Source organism: Pelodiscus sinensis, chromosome 2 (genome assembly GCF_052426305.1).
Source record: "Pelodiscus sinensis isolate ZL-2025 chromosome 2, ASM5242630v1, whole genome shotgun sequence".
In the NCBI taxonomy this organism is placed as follows: Eukaryota; Metazoa; Chordata; order Testudines; family Trionychidae; genus Pelodiscus; species Pelodiscus sinensis.
The window spans coordinates 177,440,403-177,466,792 of record NC_143053.1 but is presented as its reverse complement, the minus strand read 5'-3'; the positions used below and the strand labels follow the sequence as shown (position 1 = coordinate 177,466,792).

Here is a 26,390-nt window from a genome sequence, read left to right as displayed (position 1 = left end):
GCATGCGTCAGACCTGGTAAAAACAGTGGCATCTCGTTATGATGAATACATAAATGTAAAAGATTTGTCTGACAAAATCAACCGCGCCCTTACAGCTGCCAAGAAAGACAATGACTTCATTTATCATGACCGGGTTCCTGACTTGAAAGATCTAGAACCCATTGGCAAAGCCAGTCTTGTGAAAACTACCTCAATTGTTGTCCCTATCAGCCAGAAGTTCACTGGTAAGCAAAATATTCATAGAAGATTGAGAGGTGAAGTATATTTGAGATTAATGTGGGCTCCAAATTCACCTGTAATAGTTAAATGTGTAATATTAAGGTTAATGTTCAATTTCCAAGAGTGTGTTTCAGCAAACTGCCTTTGTATTTGGCAAATTTTGTGTCTTTTTTTAAATTCTCTTTGCTATTCATTGATGAAAATATTAAATAAGCATGTTGGATGTGGAAAAGAACATTTACAATACGTGAAGTTAAGCGTTTTCTGAACAATTGTTTCTGAACTATTGTAGTATGCATAAAGCCATTAGTTTATACGGTTATACAAAGATTACTGATAGGACCCTGCAAAAGGTAAATCTGCAGTTTCAAGTTAGAACTAGTGCAAGTTTGAGTAACTATATCTCAGAATGTTTGGCTGAAGCATGTAATCTGAGCTCTGATCATGGAGGTTTGTTGAAAAGATCTTTCTGCCTATTAATGAAATTTCCTGCCAAGTTAATTTTAAGATAGCCCCATCTGTTGTTCTCACATCTTGCCTAAATGCAGTATGTTGAAGTTGTATACATATCCTTTACTAAGAGTCTTTTGTGATAAATCTGAAGTAACAACTTTTAAAGAAACTTGACCAATCCAATTATCAGTAGTTTTCTAGAGTAATCTCTAAAGATATAGCAAAGGGTATAAAGAAACTGCAGGGTTTTTTTTGTGTCGCTTTTATAACTGCATTAAAATCTGTCTCAATTGCAGATCTGTTTGAGAAGATGGTTCCTCTGGCAGTGCAGCAGTCTCTGGGCCTCTATAACCAGAGGAAGGCAGACTTGGTAAATAGATCAATAGCCCAGATGAGAGAAGCCACCAATCTGGCAAATGGGTGAGTCTTGATTACCTTTTCAAAACATTTTTAATCATTTGTCTGAAATTATTGAAACCTTTTATCCATTTCAGTGAAGATTTATGAAGTGATTTGTTCAGATATTTCTAAATATTTGGTTTAGACAAAAATTGAAGGACGAAGGGGAATATGTGAATACTGATGATGTAAAATAATGGAACAGTCATCCCAAGTTTCTACAGGTTGAACATCTCTAGTGTGGTACTATTAGTACTTCACTGGTGCTGAACCAGAGAATTTGTGGAACCATGGGAGGTCAATATTGTCCGACAGCATTACCAAAACTTCCACTGCCTACTAGGCTCTTAGAAAAGATTTGGTGGTATATTAGAGCTAAATAACTGCACAGATCACTGAACCAAGATTGTGGCTCAAAACAAACTTTATGGGATAATGGGAAACTTGCCACACTCATAAATGGACATCCAGCTAACTAAAACCATGCCAGACTATGGATGTTGCCAAATGAGTGTGCTGGACTGGAGAGATTCACCCTGTAATGGCTTGTGATTTTTTTTTTTATTGTCTCAGCACTTGGTACTAAAAGTTTTAGAGAACTGGGTCAGTAAATACTACAGTAAAAATACTGCAGCTCTCTACTGTTGGGAAACTATCAGGCACCTGATAGTCAAGTGACTAAAATCCCATTAGTCACTTACGGATACGCTGTTTAGGGACAACATCCAGGGTGAAGCCACTGGCTTTCCTTCCTAAGCTTCTGGGAAATGGAAGGGTACTGAGCTGTCTGCCTTACACTATAAGAGCTGGCCTTACACTCTGCTTGTGTGTGCCATTGATTTTGTATTTTTCTTCCGTTTGGCTATGTTTGTATGTTGACAGCACTTCTGTCGTCAAAAGTCACCACAGAGGGAGAGAAAAAAATCCCACAGTGTATAGTCATGGGAAGGCAGAGATGATCCCTGTGCTTCTTGGTATTCCCTTGTTGCTTTGAGCTCTCCATGATAACACATGTCAAAGCAGTACTGTACACCAGTCTCTCTAGCCCTCCTGCAGCAGCAGTCTGCCTGCTGCTATGTTCTTAGCAGAGAAGAACAGAAGAATTCCAATGATTTGCTCTGTGTTTGTTACCCAAACAGAGCAGCTAACTCAGATACTTCCCAGCTCACTCAGCTGTCCAATACTTCCGAGAGCTTTGAAAGGGAGTGGTGCATGCCTTTCACATGCAGGGCAGAGCAGATCACAAAACACTGAGCACAGCCATTAGGGAAGGCATTGTGGGATACTGACAGAAGCCAGTTCTCGACAAAACAAACAGCAAAGTCTAACACTGGTTTTTTGCTGACAATAAATGGAGGGGAAAAGACAAAAGTCTTGGAGGGTTGGAAGTTTTTTGTTGCTAAAACTAGGTACTTTTCCAGACAAAAGTCGCAGTGTAAACGCTCTCACTGTTTTGTTGCCAAAAGACAGTTTTTGGTGACTGGGGGTGTATCTAGACTATACTGAATGGTCAAAAGAGGATATGCAAATTCTGTGGGAATTTGCATATCTTTCGAAAGCAGAGGTTTTGAAAGTGAAAGTAATTAAGACATGGCTTTTTTGGTGTCTGGCTTTTTCTTTCGTCGAAAAGCTGCTCTTCCTTAAAGGAGGCATATACAGCTTTTTGAGAAGGGGGTGAGGGTTTGCTGAAAAAGCTGCATTTTAATTACTTTCACTTTCAAAAACTGAGCTTTTGAAAGGGTGATCGGAAGAAGATATGCAAATTCCCACGGAATTCGCATATACTCTTTCGACCGTTTGGCGTAGTCTATATACACCCAAAATATGCCGGTGTAGATAAGGCCTTGGTAGGTGTCTTATAAACTGAAGTCCCTACCCATCACTGTGGCTGGTGGAAGGAACTCTATCTCTCTTCTCATTTTGGTCACCTCAAAGATACCTGGTGGATGCCTTGTGGTATATGGCTTAGCTGAAGAGGGATATAGCAATGGAGACACTTCTCCTCCCTCCGCCCACATCAGCTGGAGAACTATATTCTTCTTCGAATGGTCCCTGTGAGTGCTCCACTGTAGGTTGGGCTTGTCCCAGCACCGCAGGTCAGAGATTTTCAAAAAGCCGTAGTCAGCCGGATTGCACATACACGATCAGCATTTCCCAAACTGTCAATCTAATGTAAGCAACTTCAGCTGTGCAAATAGTGTACCTTAACTTGACAGACTTACCAAAATCTACTAAATAGTTCCAGTGTGCCTCTCCTTTTCTGTTCTCCAGAGGAAAGTTCAAGTGAAATTGATCTAATTCTTATTCTCCCTAATTCTCCCCCCCCCCCCCCTACTTACCACGGTGTTTTTGTGCAGTAATGTCAGTGTGGGTTGTTTCCCCTGTGACTCCAGTTACTCTTTTCATCCTAGTGGATTATCGGAGTTGACAGGAGAGCTTTCTGGAATCGATTTATTACCTGTAAGCAGATGCAATAAATCGACCACCAGTGAATTAGTCACTTCAGCATACATCTGTTGCATAGTGAAGATAAGCCCTTAGTCTGTTATGCTTTATAAGCACTAAAATACAAAGGAAAAATGAAAGATATATTAATTATCTTTAAAAAAAATTAGTACTCTTGCTTTTTTGGATAATTATATCCTATGAGTAATCTGTAAATGTTTCCAGTTTTTAAAATTATCCAGGATTATATTACCTTCTGTTACCTTTCTTGTTTTTATGTGTTTTTAATTTGGATATAAAAAATGATGCTTTTTGGTGCTGTTTTTGTGGTGTACTAATTGTATGCAATACATTGACCTTCTCAGAATATTGGCTTCTCTCAATTTGCCTGCTGCCATTGAAGATGTGTCTGGTGATAGTGTTCCTCAGTCTATTCTACAGAAGTCCAAGTCTGTTGTTGAACAGGGAGGCATCCAAACCATTGATCAGCTGATCAAAGATCTACCAGAACTGCTACAGAGGAACAGAGAGATCTTGGATGAAGTAAGCTTAGAAAAAACTGACATTCTTTAAAACTAGCCAATTAGCCTATCATAAGATAGGATTTTCAGGTCTCTCCTCCACATCAGTCTTCTCTCCTGAGCCTCTGGTCTTTTGCTCCATGTCTCTCTCTCCTCCTGCTCCTGCCTCTCTTCCCCCCTCCCCCCCCCCCAGCTCTCCTCTTCCTCCTGCCTCTCACTAGGGGGACTGCAGAGTCCAAATTGCCTTTTGGGCTCAACACTCCCCGTCGCTGTGTGGGGAGTGCAGAGCCCAAACGGCCGCTTGCGCCACTTGCTCCCATGCAGCGGCCCGGCTGAGCGGCGCAGAAGTCAGCTGAGCGCCACAGTGAGAGGCAAAGGCGGGCACGGCGGTGACGTTCATGGCTGGGGGCGGGACCTGGAGCAGCTGTCACATCGCACATCACTGCCCCGCCCCTCTTCCCCTCTCGTGTGGCGCTCAACTGACTTCTGCGCCGCTCAGCCAGGCTGCCACAGGGGAGCAAGCAGCCGTTTGGGCCCCACACTCCCCATGCAGCATGGACCGACCAGAGGGAACAGACAGCATTTCAGCAACAGTGCCACCCAGAGGGAACAGCCAGCATTTCGGCGTTACAGACTCAGACACTGGGCTACTATATATATGATGTGCACTTTTATGACTCTAACTCAAGCTCTTTAAATAGTAAAGGATGCATGTTATAATATTTCAAGTTAACTTGCATTTGTGTAAAGTTGTCACTTCAGTGAAATGAAGTCACTTGTTTTTTGAAGGTTTTTAAGTGTGAAATCCAAAGATATGCATGGAGATGGGTAAGCATTTTATCTACAAGTGTCCAGTGTCACAGGTAGTATTGACTCAGCAGAGCTTTTTCCATTTGAGATTATGGTTGAGAGGGAAATTGGTAAAACAACATGATTCCTATTACAGCCACTTCTGCTTCTTCAAATAGTGTCTCCATGATTGCTCCATTCTAGGTGTTCCTACTCTGTGTACCTCAGGTGGGAGATTTTAGGTACCAGTGTTTGTTCAACCCCATCTTCTTAGATGCCGAGGGTGTCGCTAGTTAGCACTGGTACTCCCTTGATTTGCAAGGAGTAAGGGAAGCCATTGTGAGTATTTGCTTCCATCGACCTCCCATTGTGAAAACACCAACTATGTTATTTATGTAGTTGGAGTTGAGTACCTCAAGCTGACCTTCCATATCTAGTAGAGACCTGACTTCAGCTGCCATCTGCATTTTTATCTGCTTCAACCATCTGCATGTCTTCCTTACTTTGGAGACTACTTTCTCATTTCTGTCAGAACTGGGATTATATTGCATTTGGACAGGTGGCTTCTTAAAATCATTTCAGCGGGATTCTCCATCCACCATGCCTACCTCCTTCCCAATCACTCTTCAGGGTCTCCTCTTACAAGCACCTTTGGGAACAGGAAATTAAGTCCTCTGAATCTGGGTGATAACCAATGAATTCCCATCCTACACAGAGGTGAGGGATTATAATCCAGCTACTTCCTAGTTCCAAAATAAAAAATGATGATTGGAGATCTATTCTAGATCTGAGATAAATTTATATTCAGGGGTTCAAAATGGAAACTCTTAAAGCAGTGTCATCATTGAACCAAGGGGACTAGTCCTCAGCCCTTGCCCTTTAAGAAGCTCACTTCCCATGGAAGATTCCAATACTGTACTCTGGATCAAAAGGATTTTCAATGTGTGATGCTCCCATTCAGTCTCTCTTCTTCTTAAACTGGAGCAAGGGAAGTTTAAGTTGGACATTAGGAAAAAGTTCCTAACTGTCAGACTAGTCAAACACTGGAATAAATTGCCCAGGGAGGTTGTGGAATCTCCATCTCTGGAGATATTTAAGACTAGGTTAGATAAATGTCTGAGGGATGGTCTAAATAGAATTTGGTCCTGCAATGAGGGCAGGAGACTGGACTTGATGACCTCTCGAGGTCCCTTCCAGGCCTAGTATTCTATGATTCTATGCCTAGAATAATCTCAAATTCTTTCTGTGGTGCAGCTTATCTTTGTAAACAAGAAACTCTAATTTTCCTATACTTAACAATTGCTTGCTCAAAGGATGGTCCTTCTACAAAGCTTCAGTGGCTATTCAGAAGGCAGTATATCTGTTTCTCGGACTGAGACTACAATTAAATATCCCCAAGTCCACCTTAATTGCACTACAAAATATGTGGAGTTTATAGGCGTTTGCCTCGATACAGTAATGGCCAAAGAATTGCTTCCTACACACGTGTTCAAAACGCTGCTGAATCTAGTCACCATAGTCCAAGTCAGCTCTCAAACATCAGCTGCAAGTTGTCTTTTCAGCTATTGGGGGAGAAATTACATCTTACATCTTTAGTAATGAAACACACAAAATTTCATATGCTCTGTGTCTGGTGGGGGGGGGGGGGGAGCGGGGGCTCAGAACAGTTTACTCATCACCAAGCAAATAAAGTTTAAACTACTGTCTATGGTATTGACAGTCAAAAATCACTCTTCTAGAGGACTCTCAATATTTGCACAAGGGTGCCCTTCACTCAGCCATCTCAATCATAATCAGATCTGTCCATACGGAGATTGTGGACTCACCTAGATGCTCTCACTGGTCAAGGCAGGTGATCTTCTCTTGAATCCACTTTACACATCAACTTGCTCGATCTTAGAGCGGGCTGTATTCATTCTTTCAGATTTATCTGGGCAAATACATAAATAACGATGGACAATGCGTCATGGATGCTTTACGTAAACTGCCAAGGGGTAATAAGATTGCCTTCTCTTGTGTTGAAGCAATAAGACTTTGGAATTGGTGCATACGTAGTCAGATCAACATCTTAGCAACTTATGTTCTGGGTGTACAGAACACCAGAGGCAAATGCTTTTGGTACATGTTTCTTGCAAGATTACAAAGGTCCCACTATACTCCACTGCATAATTAAATGTTGGTGAGTCCCAGATATAGACCTGTTTACCTCAGCCAGGAACAAGAATTGTTCCTAGCTTTGCTTATCAAGGATCTGTATCTCAGCTTCCTAGAAGATGCCTTTTTCCTTCATTTGGAGTTCATGTCTTCTGTTTGCATTTCCCCTGATATTGACAGTGCTGCTCAGAATAAAGAAAGACAAAGCTACCGTTATTGTATTTCCAGCATGGTCAAGAGAAATTTCCTTACCTCACTCAGTTGTCAGCTGATCAGTCAGTGGGCTGTTCACCATCTTTTTCAGGATGCCAGTCAAATTGGTCACCCCAACCTTTGATTGTTTAGATCAAGGTATGGTTTACAGATGGTTTGCAGCCTATTCCACATAAAAGAATCCTGTTACATAGTAGGAGAGGTCTACATGTGCCATTCATATGCAAAAGTGGATTATATTCAAACACTAGTGTGACCTGAAACATCTTTCAACTACATTCTCTCTATTGTTGTTGTGATATTTTATGTTTTAGAGTTAAAATCAATAAGATTGTCTGAGCTCCTTAAAAGAACATTTGGCATCAGGTATGACCTTCCAACACAGGCCTGGGCAAAATACGGCCTGCGGAGGCATTAGGGACCCCAGGCAGGCTCCCCTGTAGCCCTGTGCACCATGCAGAAACACGGCTGCTGGGTTTCCTTTCTGTTTCAATCCCCATTGGCCGATTTCTGGCCGTAAACCAGCCAGTTGGAGCTGCTTGTTTGAATAACAGGCAGCCGAGAAGAACTATGCCCTCTCTCATCAGCTCAGTTATTCACTGAAGCACATGGCCGGCAAACAGGCTGGCTGGGAAACATTTTAAGCTCTGCAAGCCTTAACTCTGCAGATAGACAGGTTGGTTTGGCTGCTGGCTGGTAAGTCTTCTGGTCATAGCCTGCTTTGGCACCCCAGCCCCTCCCTGCCCCAACCCTCTGCCCTCCCCACTCAACATACCTAAACCCTCTGTCCCCCTCTTACGACCATATCCCCTCCCAGATCTAGCACCCTAATCTCCTGCTCCAGTCCCCTTCTACTCTACGTCACATCCCAAACCCCTGCATTCTAGTCCTCTGCCCTAGGTCACAACCGCCTGCTTCACCCAGACTCTCTCCCAGACTCCAGTCTCCGTCCTGCACCCAGTCCCTTACCTCATGCTCCCATCTGCACCCAGCCTCTGTCCCAGCTCCTGCATCTTTTCCATTAATATCCTGGAACAGTGCAGCCCTCAACCACTTTTCAAATCCTTGGAGTGGCTCCCTGGCAAAAATTATTGCCCACCCCTGTTCCAACAGAGGGTAAAGGGTTTTTTTTTTTTTTCAGTTTTTGCTTATCCTACAAGATTTCTCAAGATACTGGACACTCTTCCCACAAATCAGATGCCCTATACCAGCATGTGAACTCATTTTGGTACACTGTCTTAAGAGGCCTTTCTGTGAACATTTGATCACCTGCTCCCTTCTACACCTGTTGATGGAAATTGTATATTTTGTGGCACAGCTCCGTATAGCCTTCATGCAGAGCATGAAGCTGTGGTGGACATGTGCAGGCTGAATGGACACTATTACCTAAAATCTCTGAACTGCAGTAAATGGGGCTGAAGTGCACTTGAGAGGAGCACACGTAGGGAGATGTATCTTAAAGAACCATAGTAACCACACAGGATGAGTAACCTCTTTTGGGTTTTATTCGCTGAAATAATTATTGGGCAGTTAGGTATAGTAAGTCTATTTTTACCTTAAGTGGGTTGCGCCCACAAAAGCTCATGTTCTACAGTTTTTGTTAGTCTCTAAGGTGCTGCAGGACCATTCGTTGTTTAAGTTTTTTCAGGTACAGACTAACATGGTGTTACCTCTATGAGTATTTTCACTTTAGTTACTATGTTCAAGATTTATCTTTACAGTTCATAGCTGTGTAGTCATTTCATAGTTAGGGAAAAAATACATTGCACATAATACCCTTTTTTTAATTCTATAAGTCATTAAGATTATTGGATGAAGAAGAAGCCACGGACAATGATTTAAGAACAAAATTCAAAGAGCGTTGGCAAAGAACACCATCTGGTGAACTCTACAGACCTTTGAGGGCAGGTAAATCTCACCTCTTTTGCTTCTGTAATCCTGGGACTGCTGCATGAAAGGCATTTTTAAATTAAAATTTAGTGAAAATTCAAGTATCTTAGTCATCTAATATTAGTTCCAATAAAGTCCGTGAAGTTTAAGAAAGATATGTATATGTCTGTACTTTTGTTAATCTACTAGATAAAGGAAGATAAAGGAATTTCCATAGGGAGCCTCTTGGCAGGTTGTGCATCACCAAAGAAATGATTTTCCCTGTGGACAAGGTTAATTCACAAAGCCCTGAAAGTCTGTGAAATACCCCTTTCATATCTGCGGACCACTTTTATGGATCAGATGCAGCACACACGAGGCTTTGTTAATTGGTCTGGCTGTATAGCCAGACTCCCCTCCTGATGCTGTGCAGAGAGGATGCCCTGTGTCAGAATATCTGGCTTATTCAGTACTCTTGGATATAATAGACTTCATGTTCTAGGTTTGAAGAACTGTATGCTACTTTATATTAAGTTTAGGATGGATTAGAGAGTCACTTGCCCTTTTCTGAAGGAACTTCTTCCATTAAAAAAAATCTTCTAAATGAGTCTGTCCAATTTCTTCCACTATACTTATGACCCATCACTGTGTACTGAATCCTGTTAGTGTAATTTTGAGACTTTTGAGTAACTGAGTTGCAAGCTTTCAAATTTGTGCTATTCACATCACGGAATTTTTAAATGTATTTTCTTAGTAATTCTTAAAATATCCATTTGTTGGGAATTCTAAGTTAGACATTTTAATGTAATGGTTACATGACCGGGACTTCAGTTTTAATGTGTTTGTGTTTGAAAACTTGTGAAAAATTGATGAAAGGCACAAATATTGTTGTATTTTATAAAATTTGGATTAAATCACTGTCATACTCTAAATATTACCTTTTTTCTATTGCCAGAGGGAGCCAATTTCTGTAATATTCTGGATAAAGCTGTACAGGCAGATGGACAAGTTAAAGAACGCTATCAGACTCACCGAGATACAATTTCACTTCTGTGTAAACCAGAGACAGAATTGAATGCAGCTATTCCTTCTGCCAATCCAGCAAAAACTATGCAGGGAAGTGAGGTAAGGCAAAAAAATTAAAAGTTCTGTTGGCTATCCTGGGCGTCTGTGCACAGTGATAAGTTATTTAGAGCCTGTCTATAATATAGACAGAATCCAGCCAATGCGACTGTCTGAATAACAGGCAGCCACGAAGCATCACACCCCTCTCTCCTCTAGCTTATATATGCACACACGACTTCCTCCCCACTGGCTCATAGTTAAGCACACATGCTAATGGCCCTGCAGCTTGTGCAGGGACAGGGCAAGCAGGGAGGCTGCCTCATACATGCTGGGCTGCTGGCTCAGTGTCACCCAGGTAGTCTCCTGGCCAGAACCTGACTCTGGCACCCCAACCCCTTTTTTCCCCAACCCTCTACTCCCCACTCCATATACCCAACTTTCTGCCACCTCCTGAATCCATATCCCTTCCCAGATGTGGCACCCTAATAAAAAATTATTTCCCACCCTTGCTATAATGTTGTAAAATAATTTTTTGAAGAAGATACCTCACATAAAATTTGAATCAAAGTTGTTAGTCATACACTTTGATACATGTTGAAATTCTCACTCTTGTCAATCAGAGAGAACTTCTAAAGGAAAATGAAATATTACGGAAGTGAGGTGGTCTCTTCATAATCTTGATATAGCAGTGAAAGTTGTGTTGGACTGTAATCTGAGTGTCAGAGGTCATAAATATTGAATAATTTGGGAGCAAGGCAAGATGAGTAGGTGGAATGCAGTTTGGCAAAAATGCTTAAAAACAAAGTACAAATGAATTTAATCTTGTTTCATAGGTTGTTCGTGTCTTAAGAGCTTTACTAGTCAGCCTGGATGAAGTGAAGAAGGAGAGAGAACAACTTGAGAATGACCTAAAATCTGTAAATTTTGACATGACAAGCAAATTTCTGACTGCACTTGCACAGGATGGTGCTATAAATGAGGAAGCCATCTCAGTTACTGAATTGGACCGAATATATGGAAGTTTAACACACAAAGTTCAAGAGACCCTGAAGAAGCAGGATGACCTTCTCAAAAATATTCAGGTACAAAACATTAACAGTATTCTTTTTTTAATAAACTCGGCAGTACTGCCTCAACTGTTTTCCCAGACCCACATGGCCTTCTCAGACAGCAGAACTTCAGATGCCTTAACATTTTAGTCTTTGCTCTTTCCTACTCAGGACTCACACTTTGCTGGAATAATAGTTGATCCAAGTGATCCGTGTGACACACGATTTCCAGTGAGAATGGGGAAAGATACAAGTGTTTGTTTCTCAGCAGCCTGTGCCAGAGTTCTTCTGTACAAACTCTCCAAGGCCTTTCCTTGCTGCAACTCAGCAGCATTGTAATAGCTCCTTGCAAGTGTGTTGTAACAGTACTATTCTGCCTCTCATGACTTCTACACTGTGACATCCTATTACATTTGACCTCTGAGGTACATATAGCTCACTCCTCACCAGCAACTGGTTAGATGCTTCACCATGACTCTTGGAGGCCACTCTGCACAAAGTTGTACTGGCCATATGTATCCTAGCTTTATACATCGAGAAGCAGGTAGTGCCAGAGTAAAACTGGGAAAAGAAGCAGCTTTGCACATAAATTTGGGCAGAAGGAAACGTGTCTCACAAGCCTGGGACAGTGTTTTCTTGACTGTCCCCCATATAGAAATTACATTTTTTTCAAGCACTTGTCCATGTTGATTCTACTGGCAGGTAAATCTACACAGTATGTGTGTCTAGAATATTTTAGCCAGTAGTGTCTACTGAGTCAGCACATATACCCTGTCTGTCTCTGCATCTTAATTCCCAAACAGTTAAGGACAGAGCAGCCCCAGCTGCCACTCAGATCTTTCTTACTGCCCATGTCAGTGACACAGAGCTACATAGTGTGCATCTGCTTCCCTGAAATACCTTAAATAACATTTGGATATTTTTTCTAATTAGTGTGTTTATTATATTTGTGCTCATTGGTTTAAAAAAGCCCTTCCTGCTTTCTGACTCACCACTTGGTACCAAGGTGTGTGTCTTGACTGAGTCTTAGTTTTTGGGCTTTAAAATATGTACCTCTTTCAGATCACCTTTTGGCCAATGGACATTGATTCAGGGTTTAACCTTTTGAACTCAACCATTTTAAGGGTTGTCTTGGGAGAACTGCAACTACCATCTGAGAGAGAAGACTTTAATGTATATACACCCCTATCTTGACAACTGAATTTTTGGGCAATGAAGTCATTCTTCTCAGCTGTCAGATTCACAGTATTGTTCACTGCTGTCTGTTCATCTAGGTCTCACTATCTAGAAGTCCATTCTCTCCTCCATCTACAGAGTCCAACTTTGCCCTTATATCAGACAAAATGCTCCTTTCTGGACATAATGCTACATTTAGAGCTGAAAATCTGTTAATCTCACAGCAAGGAGACTATCCGGCTGTGATTAAAATAAGAGACATTAAAAGGACTTTTCAGCTTAGAAAAGAGGGGGGATATGAGAGGTCTATAAAATCATGACTGGTATGGAAAAAGTGAATAAGGAAAAGTTATTTACTTATTCCCACAATATTAAAAACTAAGTCACCAAATGAAATTAATAGGCAACAGGTTTAAAACAAACAAAAGGAAGTTCTTCTTCACTTAGCGCACAGTCAACCTGTGGAACTCCTTGCCAGAGGATGTGGTGAAGGCTAGAACTTTAACAGGGTTCAAAAAAGAGCTAGATAGCCATTGATGGACCTAACCTCCATGAATCTATTAGCCAATGGGTATCCCTAGCCTCTGTTTCTCTGGAGGTGGGTGACAGGAGGGATCATGTGAGGATTACCTGGTGTGATCTCTCCCTCTGGGGCATCTGCTATTGGTCACTGTTGGCAGACAGGATACTGGGCTAGATGAACTTTTGGTCTGACCCAGTATGGTGGTGGTTATATTCTTATGGATAAGCTGATTCGTGAGAAGCTGTTCAACAGCAGTTCAGGAACTTTTGATCCATGGCCATGAGACTGGCACAGAGAAGGAAACCCCTATCACTAGGGCAGTGATTCTCAAAGAGCACTCCACGGACCAATAGCGGTCCGCAGCTGCCTTCAAGGTGGCCTGTGGCAGGCGCTCACCCTCCCTCCTCCATGCAGGGGGAATGTAGTGTTGCGGCTGCAGCCTTGTGGCTGGCGTGCAGAGATACTTAATGTAGATTGCATTAATATTTGTGTTGAATAAACTTCCCCTTCCTACTTCAGTTAGGGCTCATCTAAAGCATGTCTTAAAAGGGTCCTTATTTTGGAGATTTGAGGCACCGTAACTAGAAGTTCCACTCATATATTTTTCTCATCACCACAACAGAGTGATAGTTACTAGATCAGATGTTGCCTTCCTTGTTACTGTCACCTCGATTATGATGGGACCTGCCATTCTCAGTATTCCACAAGGATAATGCCTCCATCTACAGCTAAAATTTTTACCAGAGATAGTTTCACATTAACCAATCCATGTGCTTGCTTGTTTTTTCCCCTGAAACTACACATCTGAAGAAGAGCATTGATTGTATTTCATTGATGTCTGATGAGCTTTGGCCTTTTGCTTGTAGCGAATGAAACCAATCCGGAAACCTCTGGATTGTTGCAGAGAGATTTAGGGGAGAGGCCAGCTCTACCCAGAACTTCCAAATGGATTTCTGGCTCCATTAAACTCAGTTTTTGTGCCTTCTTGCCCCCACAGGTGTACGGGCTCATTCCACTAGAGCAGTATTTCCCAATTTTATTTGGCCACGGAACCCTTTTCAGCTTGAAAGAATTTCAAGGAACCTGCTGCAAAAAAAGGCTCTGTCTCTTTAAGAGGGGGCGGAGGAGTGCAGTTATTGCGGGAACCCTAACTTTTACTTTGTGGAACCCCGAGGTTCCACGGAGCACCATTGGGAAACACTTCACTAGAGCCCAAGCTACAACTGAAGCATCCATTCCATGTGCCTCTTACATGTATAGCTATCATGTGGAGTTCTGTGCACATCTTCACTACAGTGTCGTACTTGGTGGTGAATGCCTCCTTTGGCACAGCACTTCTTTTTACGACCCTTCTGTCGTCTTCCTCACCCTCTCCAACTTGCATACAGCTTGTCAATCACTGTCGAATTCAGTAGGGCCCATCACTCAGAGGAAGTTACATATTGTAATGGGGCTTTTTGGGCTGATATCCCTACCTGTATTCCACATCCCATCCTTTTTTGGATCTGTGAAATTCATGGTGAAGAAGGAACTGGAGACAGTCACTCTTCCCCACACTTTATTGTATTGTACAGAAGCATGAGGTGAATCGGCATATACTCAGACAGAGGAGGAGGAAATTATTTCAAAATGACAATACATCATTCATATGTATGTTCAATATTTTTAAATACAAAAATCTCTTAATACACAATTGCTTTTAACCTTCAGAAATATTTCTGTCTTCATATTTGAAAACCTTGGGTTTTAAATTTCAGGAATTTTAGATATCCTGTGGGACTGAACCTGTTGGGTGTGTTTGTCTTTTTCAGAATGCGCATCAGGAATTTTCAAAGATGAAACAATCAAACAATGAATCTAATTTAAGAGAAGAAGTTCTGAAGAATTTAGCTGTAGCAAATGACAACTTTGTGGAACTTGTAGCAAATTTAAAAGAAGGCACAAAGGTATGGCAACCTACCAGAAAGGGTATATTGCTGTGCACATGCAAAACTGTATGGAAGCAAATAAAGGACAGCAAACTTTGTAGTTAGCCAGATGCATGCCTTTCTTTGGCCTAGTATTTACTCTGAAATGGGTATTAGTATAACTCTGACTACTGCATGTGTAAAACTTTTTTGTCATCTTTAAAGACTTAATGCTCATCTTTACACACTGGTTCATGTCAAACTGACAAAAGTGTGACTTGCATCTTTTTAGTTTAGATTTAGTTAATTCAGTGCAAAACTGTGTACACCATCCCTATTACTTGAGGCATTTTTTCCATCTTGTAGCAGAGGTGGGCATTATGTGGCCTGCAAGCTGAATCTGGCCTGCAAGCCACCCCGCTGGGACCCTTGGGCACAGAGCAATCTGATGCTGCTTTAATCAGCTGGCTGCTCCCTGTGGCTCTTTGCTATGGTTGCTGGTGGAAGAAGGCAGCTTCCTGTGCTGCCCCCGCACCTCCAGCAAAATCTCTCAGCTTCCCCCCGGAGCAAAAAGCCACAGAGAGAAGCCAGCCATTTTGAGCAGCTTGGGGCTGTGAAAGGCAGGGAGCATGCGTCAGGGTCCTGCAGGGCTGCTGGCCAGGAAGTGCCTAGATAAGTGCATCCTAGCCAGACCCTGCTTCTGGCATCTCTCCCCCTCCTGAACTCCAACTCCTTGCCCCAGGCCACCACTTCCTCCTGCCCCAAAACCCTCCAACTGTCCCCTTCCTGCCCCAGGTGACAACTCCTTCCGAGACCCAGTATCCCTCTCCTGCACTCGTTCCCATCCTGGACCCTGCACCCTAAGCCCTGCCTCAAATCATAACTAGGGATGTGAACGGTTAACTGGTTACCCAGTAAGTATCACCCTTAATGGGTGTAATGATTTAAACTACCCGACCTGTGCAGGGTTGGAAGCAGCAGTGGGGGTGGGAGGGGTAGGGCTGCTGCTTCCCAACCCAGCTCTACCCCTCCTCGCTGCCACTCCCCCCTGCCTAGCTCTCTTTATCAGTTAATTGGTTAAACTTAACATTTAACTGGTTAACTAATTACCGTATATACTTGTTCATAAGCTGACTTTTTTTGGGAAAAATCCAGCTGTGAAGAGTGGGGGTTGGCTTATGAATTGCTTCTAAAAGCAGAGCAAAACCAAGCAACCGGCATGTGCAGTGACACAGCAGTCTCGGCTCATGCCAGGATCCAGAAGTTGCAGCTCTGCTTTTTAAATGTAGCAAGAGCCTGATAACCCTAATCCTTCCCACCCCCAAACTTAAAGAAAAAGAATGGTTAAAAAGTCACTGGCCCATTTATAAGGTCCCAGACTGCTGAAGTCGGCTTATAATGGGTCGGTGACTTTACCACTTTCTATGTACGTTTTTTTTGGGGGGCGGGGGGCTTATAAATGAATGGACTTGTATTTGAGTATATACGGTAAATAGGATTTTACATCTCTAATCACAACCCCTCTTTCATTCAATTTTCCTCTCTCCTCTCCTGCACCCCATTTCCCTACCCTGATTTCTGTTCTGCACCCAGCCTTTAACCCAGATGCCATACCATCTCCATAGAAAAGTGCAGATCTTGACCAAAACCTTGGCATGCTCCCCCTATGAAAAATTATTGCTCATCTCGCGGATCCTTTTATGAAACTTGTATTTGTATGCATTGCTGTGTGTGATCCGGAGAGAGATTAGGAAGGCCATACTCAATTGTCCTTTTCTTTTTCAATTGACTTGATGCCGGACAATCATCTGACAATTTGTTTTGCTGTTAAGAAATTTAACACTATGGCAGTGACTGCAAGTGTAATGTAATAGTCTGATTTTAAATTTCATTTATGTAGTATCTCCTCTTTTAAATATTTTGAGCTGTAACAAAGTTGTTTGTCATTTATAATACTAGAAGATTTACCCAATGTTGCTTGGGTCCTAATTAATTTTTGTTTTTCTTCATTTAAATCATTGCTCTGGTGTGGGACTGAGGATGAGGGGTTCAGTATGCAAGCTTCCCTGGGGAAAGAGGACTTCCCTAGCCCTCTCTCACTGTAGCAGTTTGGAGCCAGGTGAGACACACACCTCTCCACTGCTAATGTGGCTCCAGCAGCCATAGCTGGGGGAGGGGTGCATGTCCCCTGACTGGGGCAGGTCCAGGTTCATTTGCCCCTTGCACTCCCCAACCAGACTGAACAAACTGTTCTTTGCCCATGCTTCATGGTGAGGGGGAACAGCCAACAATGTTCCTGTATGAATTTGGGGGGGGTGAGGGCAGGGGGAGCATTAGAGTGCCTACAGGGGGTGGGAGAGTTGGAGCCTCGGCAGTCCCAAATGAGGGAGAGGGGAGATGGGCACCTCATGCAGCCTGCCCATTTCACCTGCCTTGTGATTGTCACTTCTGTATGGTTTTATGCATCTCCATATGAATCTGAAGAAGGTGAGGAGGGGAAGCCTCCTGGCACAACCAAACTCTTACCTTGCTTTAAGTTATAAGAAGACGAATCTGCATACTAAATTTGATGTTCCTAGCTCCTACCATTTAGGAGGAATTCTTGAACAAACAAATGGAAAGACTGGCAGACTCACTAGCTCACAGACAACTCTTTGGAATATATAGTAAATATTTGTGTACAGTTATCTGTGGCACACTGATTTTTGAGGAATGCAGTTGCCAGGACTAGTTGGTTGATCTAGTGCTTTGCAAACAAAGAGCAAATGTATTTATTGTTGCTTGCAAGTTTTTGTATTGGAATCGGAAGTTTTGGCTCATGGAATGCCTCAGTCAATTTATAAAAACATGTATTAATGTCTGGCTCTTGTGTTTTAAATAAGGTGTGAATTATGCCTGTTCAGATTTTAAGGCTGTATTCATTGCAATGTATTCATGTTCTCTTTGATAGTTTTACAATGAACTGACAGAAATCCTGTTGAAATTCCAAAACAAATGCAGTGACATCGTTTTTGCCCGCAAGACCGAAAGAGATGAACTTCTAAAGTAAGAATCTAGTTTTTTGTTTAAGCATTACTGAAAATAACACATACAGGCTAAACCTCTCTAGTCTGGCACTCTGATCTGACTAAAATCATGCTGGACCACTGATGTTGTTAGCCAGTTTTTCACTTTATCATAGGGGTGGCCAAGTTTCCTGCAGTTGCTATGTATTTGTCAGAGAAGGCAAGGCTTCAGGAAATCCTTCTACCTGTGCCCAGTAATGTAAATCTAATGCTCCCCATTCAGTCTAATGCCTTGTGGTGATCTTGCATAAAACAAAGTTTTTGTCATAGGTATTTTAATTAAAAATAATGAATAGGACATGGGCAATAAATGTACACACTAATACAATTTTCACTACACCAATACAAAATTTTTTAAATTGTTAAAGTTTAACAGTCTCGCCTGTAATCAAAAGTATGCAATATAAAATGGGTCTTTACTAAGGGCATGTCCTCACTGCTGCGGAGATCGATAGTGTGGTCGCCATCAAATGCTATGGGTGCCCCCATCAGCCGTGGTACTCCTTGCTGTCATGAGGGGTAAGGGAAGTCAATGGGAGCATTTCTCCTGTTGACCTCCCACTGTGGGTATGGCACCCAAACTGTCAGTGCTACAAAAACTCTGCTTTTTTTCAGCTCTATGAGAATAGATTCAAAATACACTTAATGATGCAAGGTCAAGAAGCTTGGCCTTAATGAGGATCCAACATTTAGCCGTTATTCTTGGTGCAAACAGTTCTAATGCTGCAATATCTGCTTTTATTTCCATTGATTTACTTAGTGGCCATATCGTCAACAAAAGTTCCCACTCAAAAAAAAATCCACGTAATGCTGCAGGTGGCTGGTATGAAAATAGCTTCATACCAGCTGTTCTACCATATGATCGCTGGTGAAGGTGGAATTGCAAATACTTTCTCTTTGCTGCAGTGATTGATTGGAACCCTGTTTTGTGGGCAGGGCAGGCAGTGAATGCACTTTATACAGCAATGACAATTTTATTTACTTTTCCAAATCTTCTCCAGTTATTGCCCATTATGTTGAGAAGATGTGGTGCATGTTACATGCACTACATTCAGAAAAAGCGCTGAGACTTTCTTCCCAGGTTGTCTTCATATATGCAGCATTGTCAGTGACAAAAGCAGTGACTTTTTCAAAAAAATACATAGTGACTCCATGGGTTCCCAAACCGGGGGGAAATTCCAGGGAGGTGCGAGGTGACCCAGCCACCCCCCCTCCCCGTCAATCCCACCCCAAGTTTTGCTGCTATTTTTGGGGGGGGAGAGTGAGGGTTTCTCAAAACTCAAAAGTGGGGCGTGATGCCAAAAAGTTTGGGAACCACTGCTCTAAACAGAAAATATTACCAAAGATTTCTAGGAATATATTCTAGGAATTTTTTCTAGAAATGTATTTCCCAAAGCTTGGCTCACTCCATAATCTTTATACTGGGTGGATTTGGAGCTTGAGAAAAGGCCCACGTAGGAGATAAGGGGAAATTAATAAAAGGGTTGACTGGAAGAAAGACTGAACAAGAGGAGATCATTCTCTAGTCAAAAATGGGTCCACTTAACTATATTACACTTTAAAATAAGATTGACACAGCCAAAGCTTGACTTGCCTCATCTCAGGTTGTTAGTGAACAGAAATATAAAATCCATCGGAAATCCAAATTACACTTTTACTCTTTTTAATAGAGACTTACAACAGAGCATTGCTAGAGAGCCGAGTGCACCATCTATTCCATCACAGCCTGCATACCAAACTGCCGCAGGCGGAGGAAGTAAACCTGCTGCATCACCTATTCCAACTCCCGCACCCAGAACAATGGTGGTAAGTAAAAGCTGTGTTGTGTACGAGTTGATAACAGATGGGCCATACTGTATAACAGTATTTTTATTATAATAACTGTAGCGTATCAATTTTTTTAATGTACTAGGTATAGTAGAACCTCAAAGATACACAGAGATAGACTGACTGATCAACCAGACATAGTGAAATTGGAAGCAACCTTTCAAAAAAGGGAAAATATTGTACTATATCTGTATTTCATCTAAACGTAGGCACATCTAGGCTGCCTGTTGCCACCCTTTAGCAGCTATTTTTACCCCATCTTCTTTTGGGTGGGAGGGGGACAAGCTGTTTTTACACGTGCACACACATTATGCGCCCCCCCCCCCCCCAACCCCCCGCTGGAAGGGGGACAAGCTTGCAAATGAATGCTGAAGTTGAGTAGGGAGCTCAGCTGCTATTGAAACCTGCCCTGGAATGTCAGCTGATTGAAATGTTCGTAACTGAACAAAGCACAATTCTAAGTTGACAGCTTCCATTCCTGAGGTGTCCATAGCTCTGAGGTTCTACTGTACAGATTGGACTGCCTTGGTCTTGCACTCACGGGACCTGACTCATCCCGACTGAGGGAAATTGCAACTGGCCTCCCAGGACACTGCCCCTTCCATAGGCTGGCATCGCTCCAGCCCTGCTGCTACCGGGCTTTTGCTTGGCTTTGGCCCACTTGTGCTAGCTGGCTGGCGCTCTCCAGGGACGGAACTCGCCGGCCATTACGGTTCCGCTTCTGTCCTGCCGATGGGGCTCCATGGCTGCCCTGCAGTGACTATGCCAGGTCTGGGCTCCGGGGCTGCCCTGCTGCAGGACTATAGATACTGCTGGACCAGAGTATACTGGATTTAGGAGATTCAACTTGTACTATATTTTAATGCCTATTGTCAAATCAAGGAGTGGGGGGGGGGGGGGGGGGAGGAAATGCATTTAGGAGATGTCACATGCTTGCAAGTAATAAGGTTATAGTTAACTTTACTTCAATTTCCATTTTATCTTTTCCTTTCTCAAACTTTTTAAGAAGTTTGAATTAAAGTATACAGCAACATAAATGTAGAACATTGTGTAAAACAAATGAAGGCTAAGTCTGCACTGGTGGCTCACTGTGCTGTAGCTTTTTGGCTCAGGGGTGTGTGAAAAAACAAAGCAAAAAAACCCACCCCTTGAACCTGGTATTTACTTTGATAAACATGAGCTATCTGCCTTTATTTATTTAGTCTAGTAAACCACAACCACCAGCCCGTCCTCCACCACCAGTGATTTCTCCAGCAAGTACTATCCCCACTCCTGTATCGGCAGCTACTGGAGTTACTGCTTCTCCAGCTGGTTCAACTGCAGTTGGCACTGCACCATCACAGGCACAGGGACCACCTTACCCAACCTATCCAGGCTACCCAGGGTAAGCTGTGAGAATGCTTAACCAATTCATAGATAATCTAATTTACAGCACCAAAATTGCTTATTTTGTTAAATGTGAATTGAATTTAAATAAGATGCTGTTACAGTGAACACTGGGGTTTCCTTTTTTGTGTAAAGATCTGACATTTCTTCAGTTTGTCATGTCTGCATGTCAGATGCATCATAAACTGGGACTGCTGTGGTGGCCCTTGCTTAATTGACACGTCACAAAGTGCTGTCTCTCCTTGTTTCTAGCTTGTGTTAGACAGCTAAAACATGTGATTGCCATAGCGGTGTAATGTGGTTGCAAATGGGAAGACTCATGATGGTCCATGATACTGCTTTGGACATGAGCAGTATACTTTTTTGTGGGGGGAGGGTTGTATTTTCTGTTGCCAATATTGGCTTCTTGTTCTGTAACTAATATTTAGGCATTCAATTTATATCCTGTCCTTCCTGCTTTAACTAGTAGAATGTGGGAACCTCCTGAAATACCCCTTTACTTGATTTAGAGCAGGATGGACAAATGTAGCGCTTATAGCCTTCAATTCTGTGTGTCCGTGTCCGTGTCCACCACAGTAGTAAGTTTTTATATGTACATGTTGAGGGAAGACTCACGAAATAGACATCTGCTCTTCATTTAGCTCTTACAAATAGTTATTAAAAATGTATTGAAGAATTGTTGTTGCCACTCTTTTGGTGATAGGGCACTTATGTAATTGGCAACACCTTGCAGTCTAAAAATCCAAATATGGTCTTGAAACAATTGCAAAAAATTTAAGTTTTTTCAGATCCTATCTTGGCTTTTTTGGTTGACACAGTCTGCAAATAAAGTGCAGCACTAGCAGCAGTTCTGAGTCAACTGACAGGAAGAGTGAGCTTGCTTACTGAAGAGGGCATGTGGCCTTTCTCATGGTAGGACTGAGTTTTGTTGGGGAGAGCTGTGAAGACTAACAAGGGCAGGAGGAAACCTTCAATAGCTTGCTCTGGCACTCTGCAAAGCTGCCAGAACACACAATCTTCATCTGAGAGCCCATTGCTTTTCCTGCAGTCACCACCAGCAATATTATATGACCTGTGTCCCTTTCCTCTGGTGCCTGTTGCCATGTATGACCTATATGTCCTCCAACTGCCCCAGGTATAAATGTGAAGGAAGAATAGAGAATTAAGTAACAACTAGAACCAACATTGGGGAGAAGAGGCTAGTAAGGAGATCATATACAAACATCTGGATGACCTTGTACAATGAAACTTCTTTCCCCTACGTGCCAGAATTGGAAGTCCTCTGCAGTTCCTGCTAATGCCTGCTTAACTCCTTGTGGACTTCTCCCACTTCTGTGTCTCTCCCACCTTGGTGGAGTCAGTAGAGGGAATGAGATCTCTTCCCCCTTTGAAGCAGACACTCTTCCTACTAGTCACCTTTGTTGTTGCAGTGAGTACTGCCCCTGATTGAACAGAGTGCTGTTTAGGTAGAGCTTGTCTTAACTAGTAAGTGGGCAAGGTCTGAAAATACTAAATAAATAAAACTATATTCAACTTTGTTTTAAGAGAAAGCATTGATTTAGAGCAGAATGAGGGTCTTCCTACGTATGAAAGCTGCTCTTTTTAGATGAATTTTACTTCAAGATATTATGTTGGGTTTAATACCAGCTTCCTAAATATTATGTGCAGTAGTGAATACTGTAAAGAGGAAATTAAGTTGAAAATGTCTCCCATGGTTCCTTGCCTTTTAAGCTTCCTAATATCACATACTATTGTTGCCTTGGTATTTAACTTGTAATTTTTTGCAATTAATGGATGTTGTTTTCCACAGGTATTGCCAGATGCCAATGCCGCTAGGCTACAATCCTTACTCATATGGCCAGTATAATCTGCCATATGCACCACAAATGTATCAAAACCCTGGACAGGCACCGTATCCCGGACCTCAACAACCTGGATATCCTTACCCTCAACAGCCTTATTACCCACAGCAATAACGTTTTTGCAAAGAAGCTCTGCTTGTTTAAAATGAGAAACTTGCAATAAGCATATTAAACTTTAGCTCCAATTAATATATCATGCTGTACTGAATGCAGTCTATATAGCTCCTGTCTTTTAAACACTCTAAAAGCTGTATTCCTATTTCTGATTGCACTAAACTTACTGAGAGAGTTGCTGCTACTGCAGTGCAAACACTAGGCATGATGTGGTCAGAATTAAATTACAGCTAAATTCAACTGTATGAAAACTTAACTGCACTTAAAATAGACCAAAATGTTTCTTTACAAAAAAAAAATCTTCATTTCAATAGTAATGGGGATATTTGATATAAAATGCTGAACAGTGCGTGCACTGGGTGTGATATATTTTACAGAACTACATAGGGTTTCCTTCTATATTCTGTTGGTTTGTATCTTTTTTTGTTTTTGAGTTTAGTTACCAACATGCTATTTTGTCTAATCAAGGCCTTGTAAATCATAAGTAAATAAATGATGTAAGAATAGTTTAAAAATTTTAAACATTGCTCTTCTCATTACCATAAAGAATCTTTTGTGTGAGTGAGTGTGGATTTATCCTTTGACTTCTGCAGGTCTACAAAACAGAAAGCAGCCACTCTGTAGTTAAGATTACAGTAGTTTGCATTTATTCCGCCTGCAGGTCCTCAAACCAAGGAACAACCACCTCAGCATTAGTAGACTAAGTCTGTGAGGTAGAATCTGTTGTCCCAAACTTTAAACACAATTTGGCAAGGAATTTGAGTTAGGATATTCTAAACATAGTTCGAAAAATCTAAAACTGAGACTTCATGCCCTCCCCACTGCCCACCTGCCACTGCCCAACCAAAAAATGCCCTAGGAAGTGGGGAGAGCTAGCCACTCACTGGATTCACCTATTGAACTACTCAAAAAAAAAAAAGTGTTATGTGCACATGCGTGTCTCTCCCCTGCCCCCATGCATTGCCTTTGGCTACTGCCCAGCAGGGAATGGGGGTGGGAGCTGTCTTGGTCATAGTTGTTGACACTCTGCTCTGGCACTCAAGAACCATTGAAAAAAATAGAAAGTACTCAGCACCCACAAACCACTAGTAGGTGGCAGGAGCTCCTATATTGTGTTTAATTTAACACAGTTAAACCAGTTGATGGTAAGAACCCACTGGGTAAAATAAGTCAGCACATGGGGTCTTAGGGCTTTTGCTCTGGATCTTGAACTTCTGAAGATTGCCCCTATTACATGCATATGTGCTTCTTTCTCTCACCCAGTTTTGTATACTGTATGCAGTCATTCGCAGTATGCTGCATCAAGGAATCTGGTCAAAGCCAATTAGTGATAATGAAGATGCCCACATACCAATCCAAAGAGCCTGGGTAACAGTGTGAACTAAAATTGGTGGTGCAGGAAGTCAGATATTACAGGGATAATAGAAACATGGTGGATTAGTAGCCATAACTGGAGTACAGGTATTGGATGGTATTGCTGTTCACAAAAGAAAGGTAAAGACTGTGAAACAGCATTGTATAATGATGACTACGTAGTGTGTAAAGAAATTAGAAGTGATGGAATGGATAAAATCTGTTTTGCTGAGGGGAAGAAATGTAACACAGGCTTCACTGAGAAAATACTTAGTTGTCTACAGCACCATACGATATGATTTAGAAAGACCACTTTAATAAAATAAATACTATGGGGAGGAATTGTGTGATTATGGAAGATTTTAACTTTCTACGTACAGGTTCGAGAACAAGTGCTATTAATTCGAATTGAACCTCTCAAATCCAGGATTCTCTGGTTTGGCATCATAGTGCTAGATCAAAGAGCCCAGCAGCTAGGAGTGAGAGCCAGTCCAGAGTCTGACTGGCCTTGGGGTCCCCACACTTAGGAGCCCCACAGCAAGGAGAGGAGCCTGGGAGCAAGGCCAGTGGTCAGCAGGGGGTATTGACCTCCCCATGTCTGGTAAACCCCCTCGTTGGGGACTGCTCAGGTTCTGATGGTGCTGTACCAGTGCAGTCCAACCTGTAGCATATTCCTGGTTGTAATCACTGACTGATTTCCTCACTGAATAGTTACTGAATCAGCAAAATGGGGTACCACTTTAGATTTTTATACTGGTGTACTGAGGGCCTCACAGAAACTGATTAGAAAAGACAACCTTGGTTTGAGTGAGTAAGAGTTAATTTTCACTAACGTGGAAGGATAAACAAATATAAATCTGCAACTAGGATGGTTGATTTTTAAAAGGGCAAACTTAAAAAAATCAAAGGCAGTTAGGGGAGGGGCCTGGATTTTATAAATCAAGGATTTGAATATGCAGGATAGGAAATCCATCTATCATATTTGCAGAACTGAAGCCTGTATTGTAAGCAAGGGTAAAAAATTCTTAGGGAAGAGTTACAGGTCAAACTAAATCAACAAACATCTCAAGTAAGAGAAACTAGAAGGGATGGATCAGCAAGGAAAGCTACTACTTGGAGGTCACAGATTGTCAGGAGACAGTGAGAACTGCCTAAAGCCAAGCAGTGTTAGAGCTTGCAAATGAAACTTAAACCAATAGTAAAAGGTTCTTTAGTCACAAACTGAAAAGTAGTAGAAAGGCTAAATATTGATGGTGTAGAGATAAATAAATGAATATTAAATATTAATGAGGCAACGTATTCATTGAGTAAAAGTAATGAGCTTGAAGGCCTGGCAGAGCACCTAATATCCTCATTCCCATGAAAGCAGAAATTGCCAAATTTGGAGGGTGGGGGAGAAGGAGGTTGGATAATCTGCGTCTTGGAATGTTAAAGGAACTAGTACATGAAATGACAAACCCAATAGTGAGTATATTTAATAACTTCCTAAACTCAGGGGTCTTACCTTGTTACCAGAAATTTGTAAATGGAGTATCCATATTTACATTTAAGAAAGGTGGAGGAAGTGATCTGAGAAGCTGCAGTCCCATTTGTTTCACCTCAGTTGTATGCAAGATCTTACAATAAATTTTGAAAGAAAAAGTAGTTAAGGACATAGAGGTAAACAGTAATTGGGATAAAAAACCATGGGTTAAAAAGTAAATCTTGCCAGATCACCCTGATTTTCTAGACCAACTAAATGCAATAGCTCTTATTTGTCTGGAACTTTGAGTAAGGCATCGGATATTGTTCCACATGGGATGTTATTTGTTAAAGTGGACAGGAAGGGAATAAAAGTGACAACTGAAAGGTGGATATAAGGAACTGGTTAAATAATCATGCTGAAAAGTTAACTCTGTCTGGAATTACTCAGGGAGCAGTCTTGGGACCAGTATCTAGCATTTTCATTAGGGACCTCATAAGAACGGCCGTACTGGGTCAGACCAAAGGTCCATCTAGCCC

General features: G+C 42.0%; 1 protein-coding gene across 2 annotated transcripts in view; it reads left to right on the top strand.

The window, feature by feature from the left end:
• Positions 1–23,597, top strand: part of PDCD6IP (programmed cell death 6 interacting protein) — a 60,392-nt gene extending 36,795 nt beyond the window's left edge. For both annotated transcript variants that reach the window (XM_075921809.2, XM_075921808.2), the window contains exons 8-18: positions 2–224; positions 969–1,092; positions 3,882–4,059; positions 8,990–9,101; positions 10,018–10,187; positions 10,961–11,209; positions 14,687–14,821; positions 17,733–17,827; positions 19,518–19,653; positions 20,877–21,058; positions 22,871–23,597. In XM_075921809.2, coding sequence (XP_075777924.2) covers positions 2–224; positions 969–1,092; positions 3,882–4,059; positions 8,990–9,101; positions 10,018–10,187; positions 10,961–11,209; positions 14,687–14,821; positions 17,733–17,827; positions 19,518–19,653; positions 20,877–21,058; positions 22,871–23,036 — 1,770 coding nt within the window. In that variant the 3' untranslated portion in view covers positions 23,037–23,597. The remainder of the gene's footprint in view (position 1; positions 225–968; positions 1,093–3,881; positions 4,060–8,989; positions 9,102–10,017; positions 10,188–10,960; positions 11,210–14,686; positions 14,822–17,732; positions 17,828–19,517; positions 19,654–20,876; positions 21,059–22,870) is intronic.
• Positions 23,598–26,390: the final 2,793 nt, after the last annotated feature.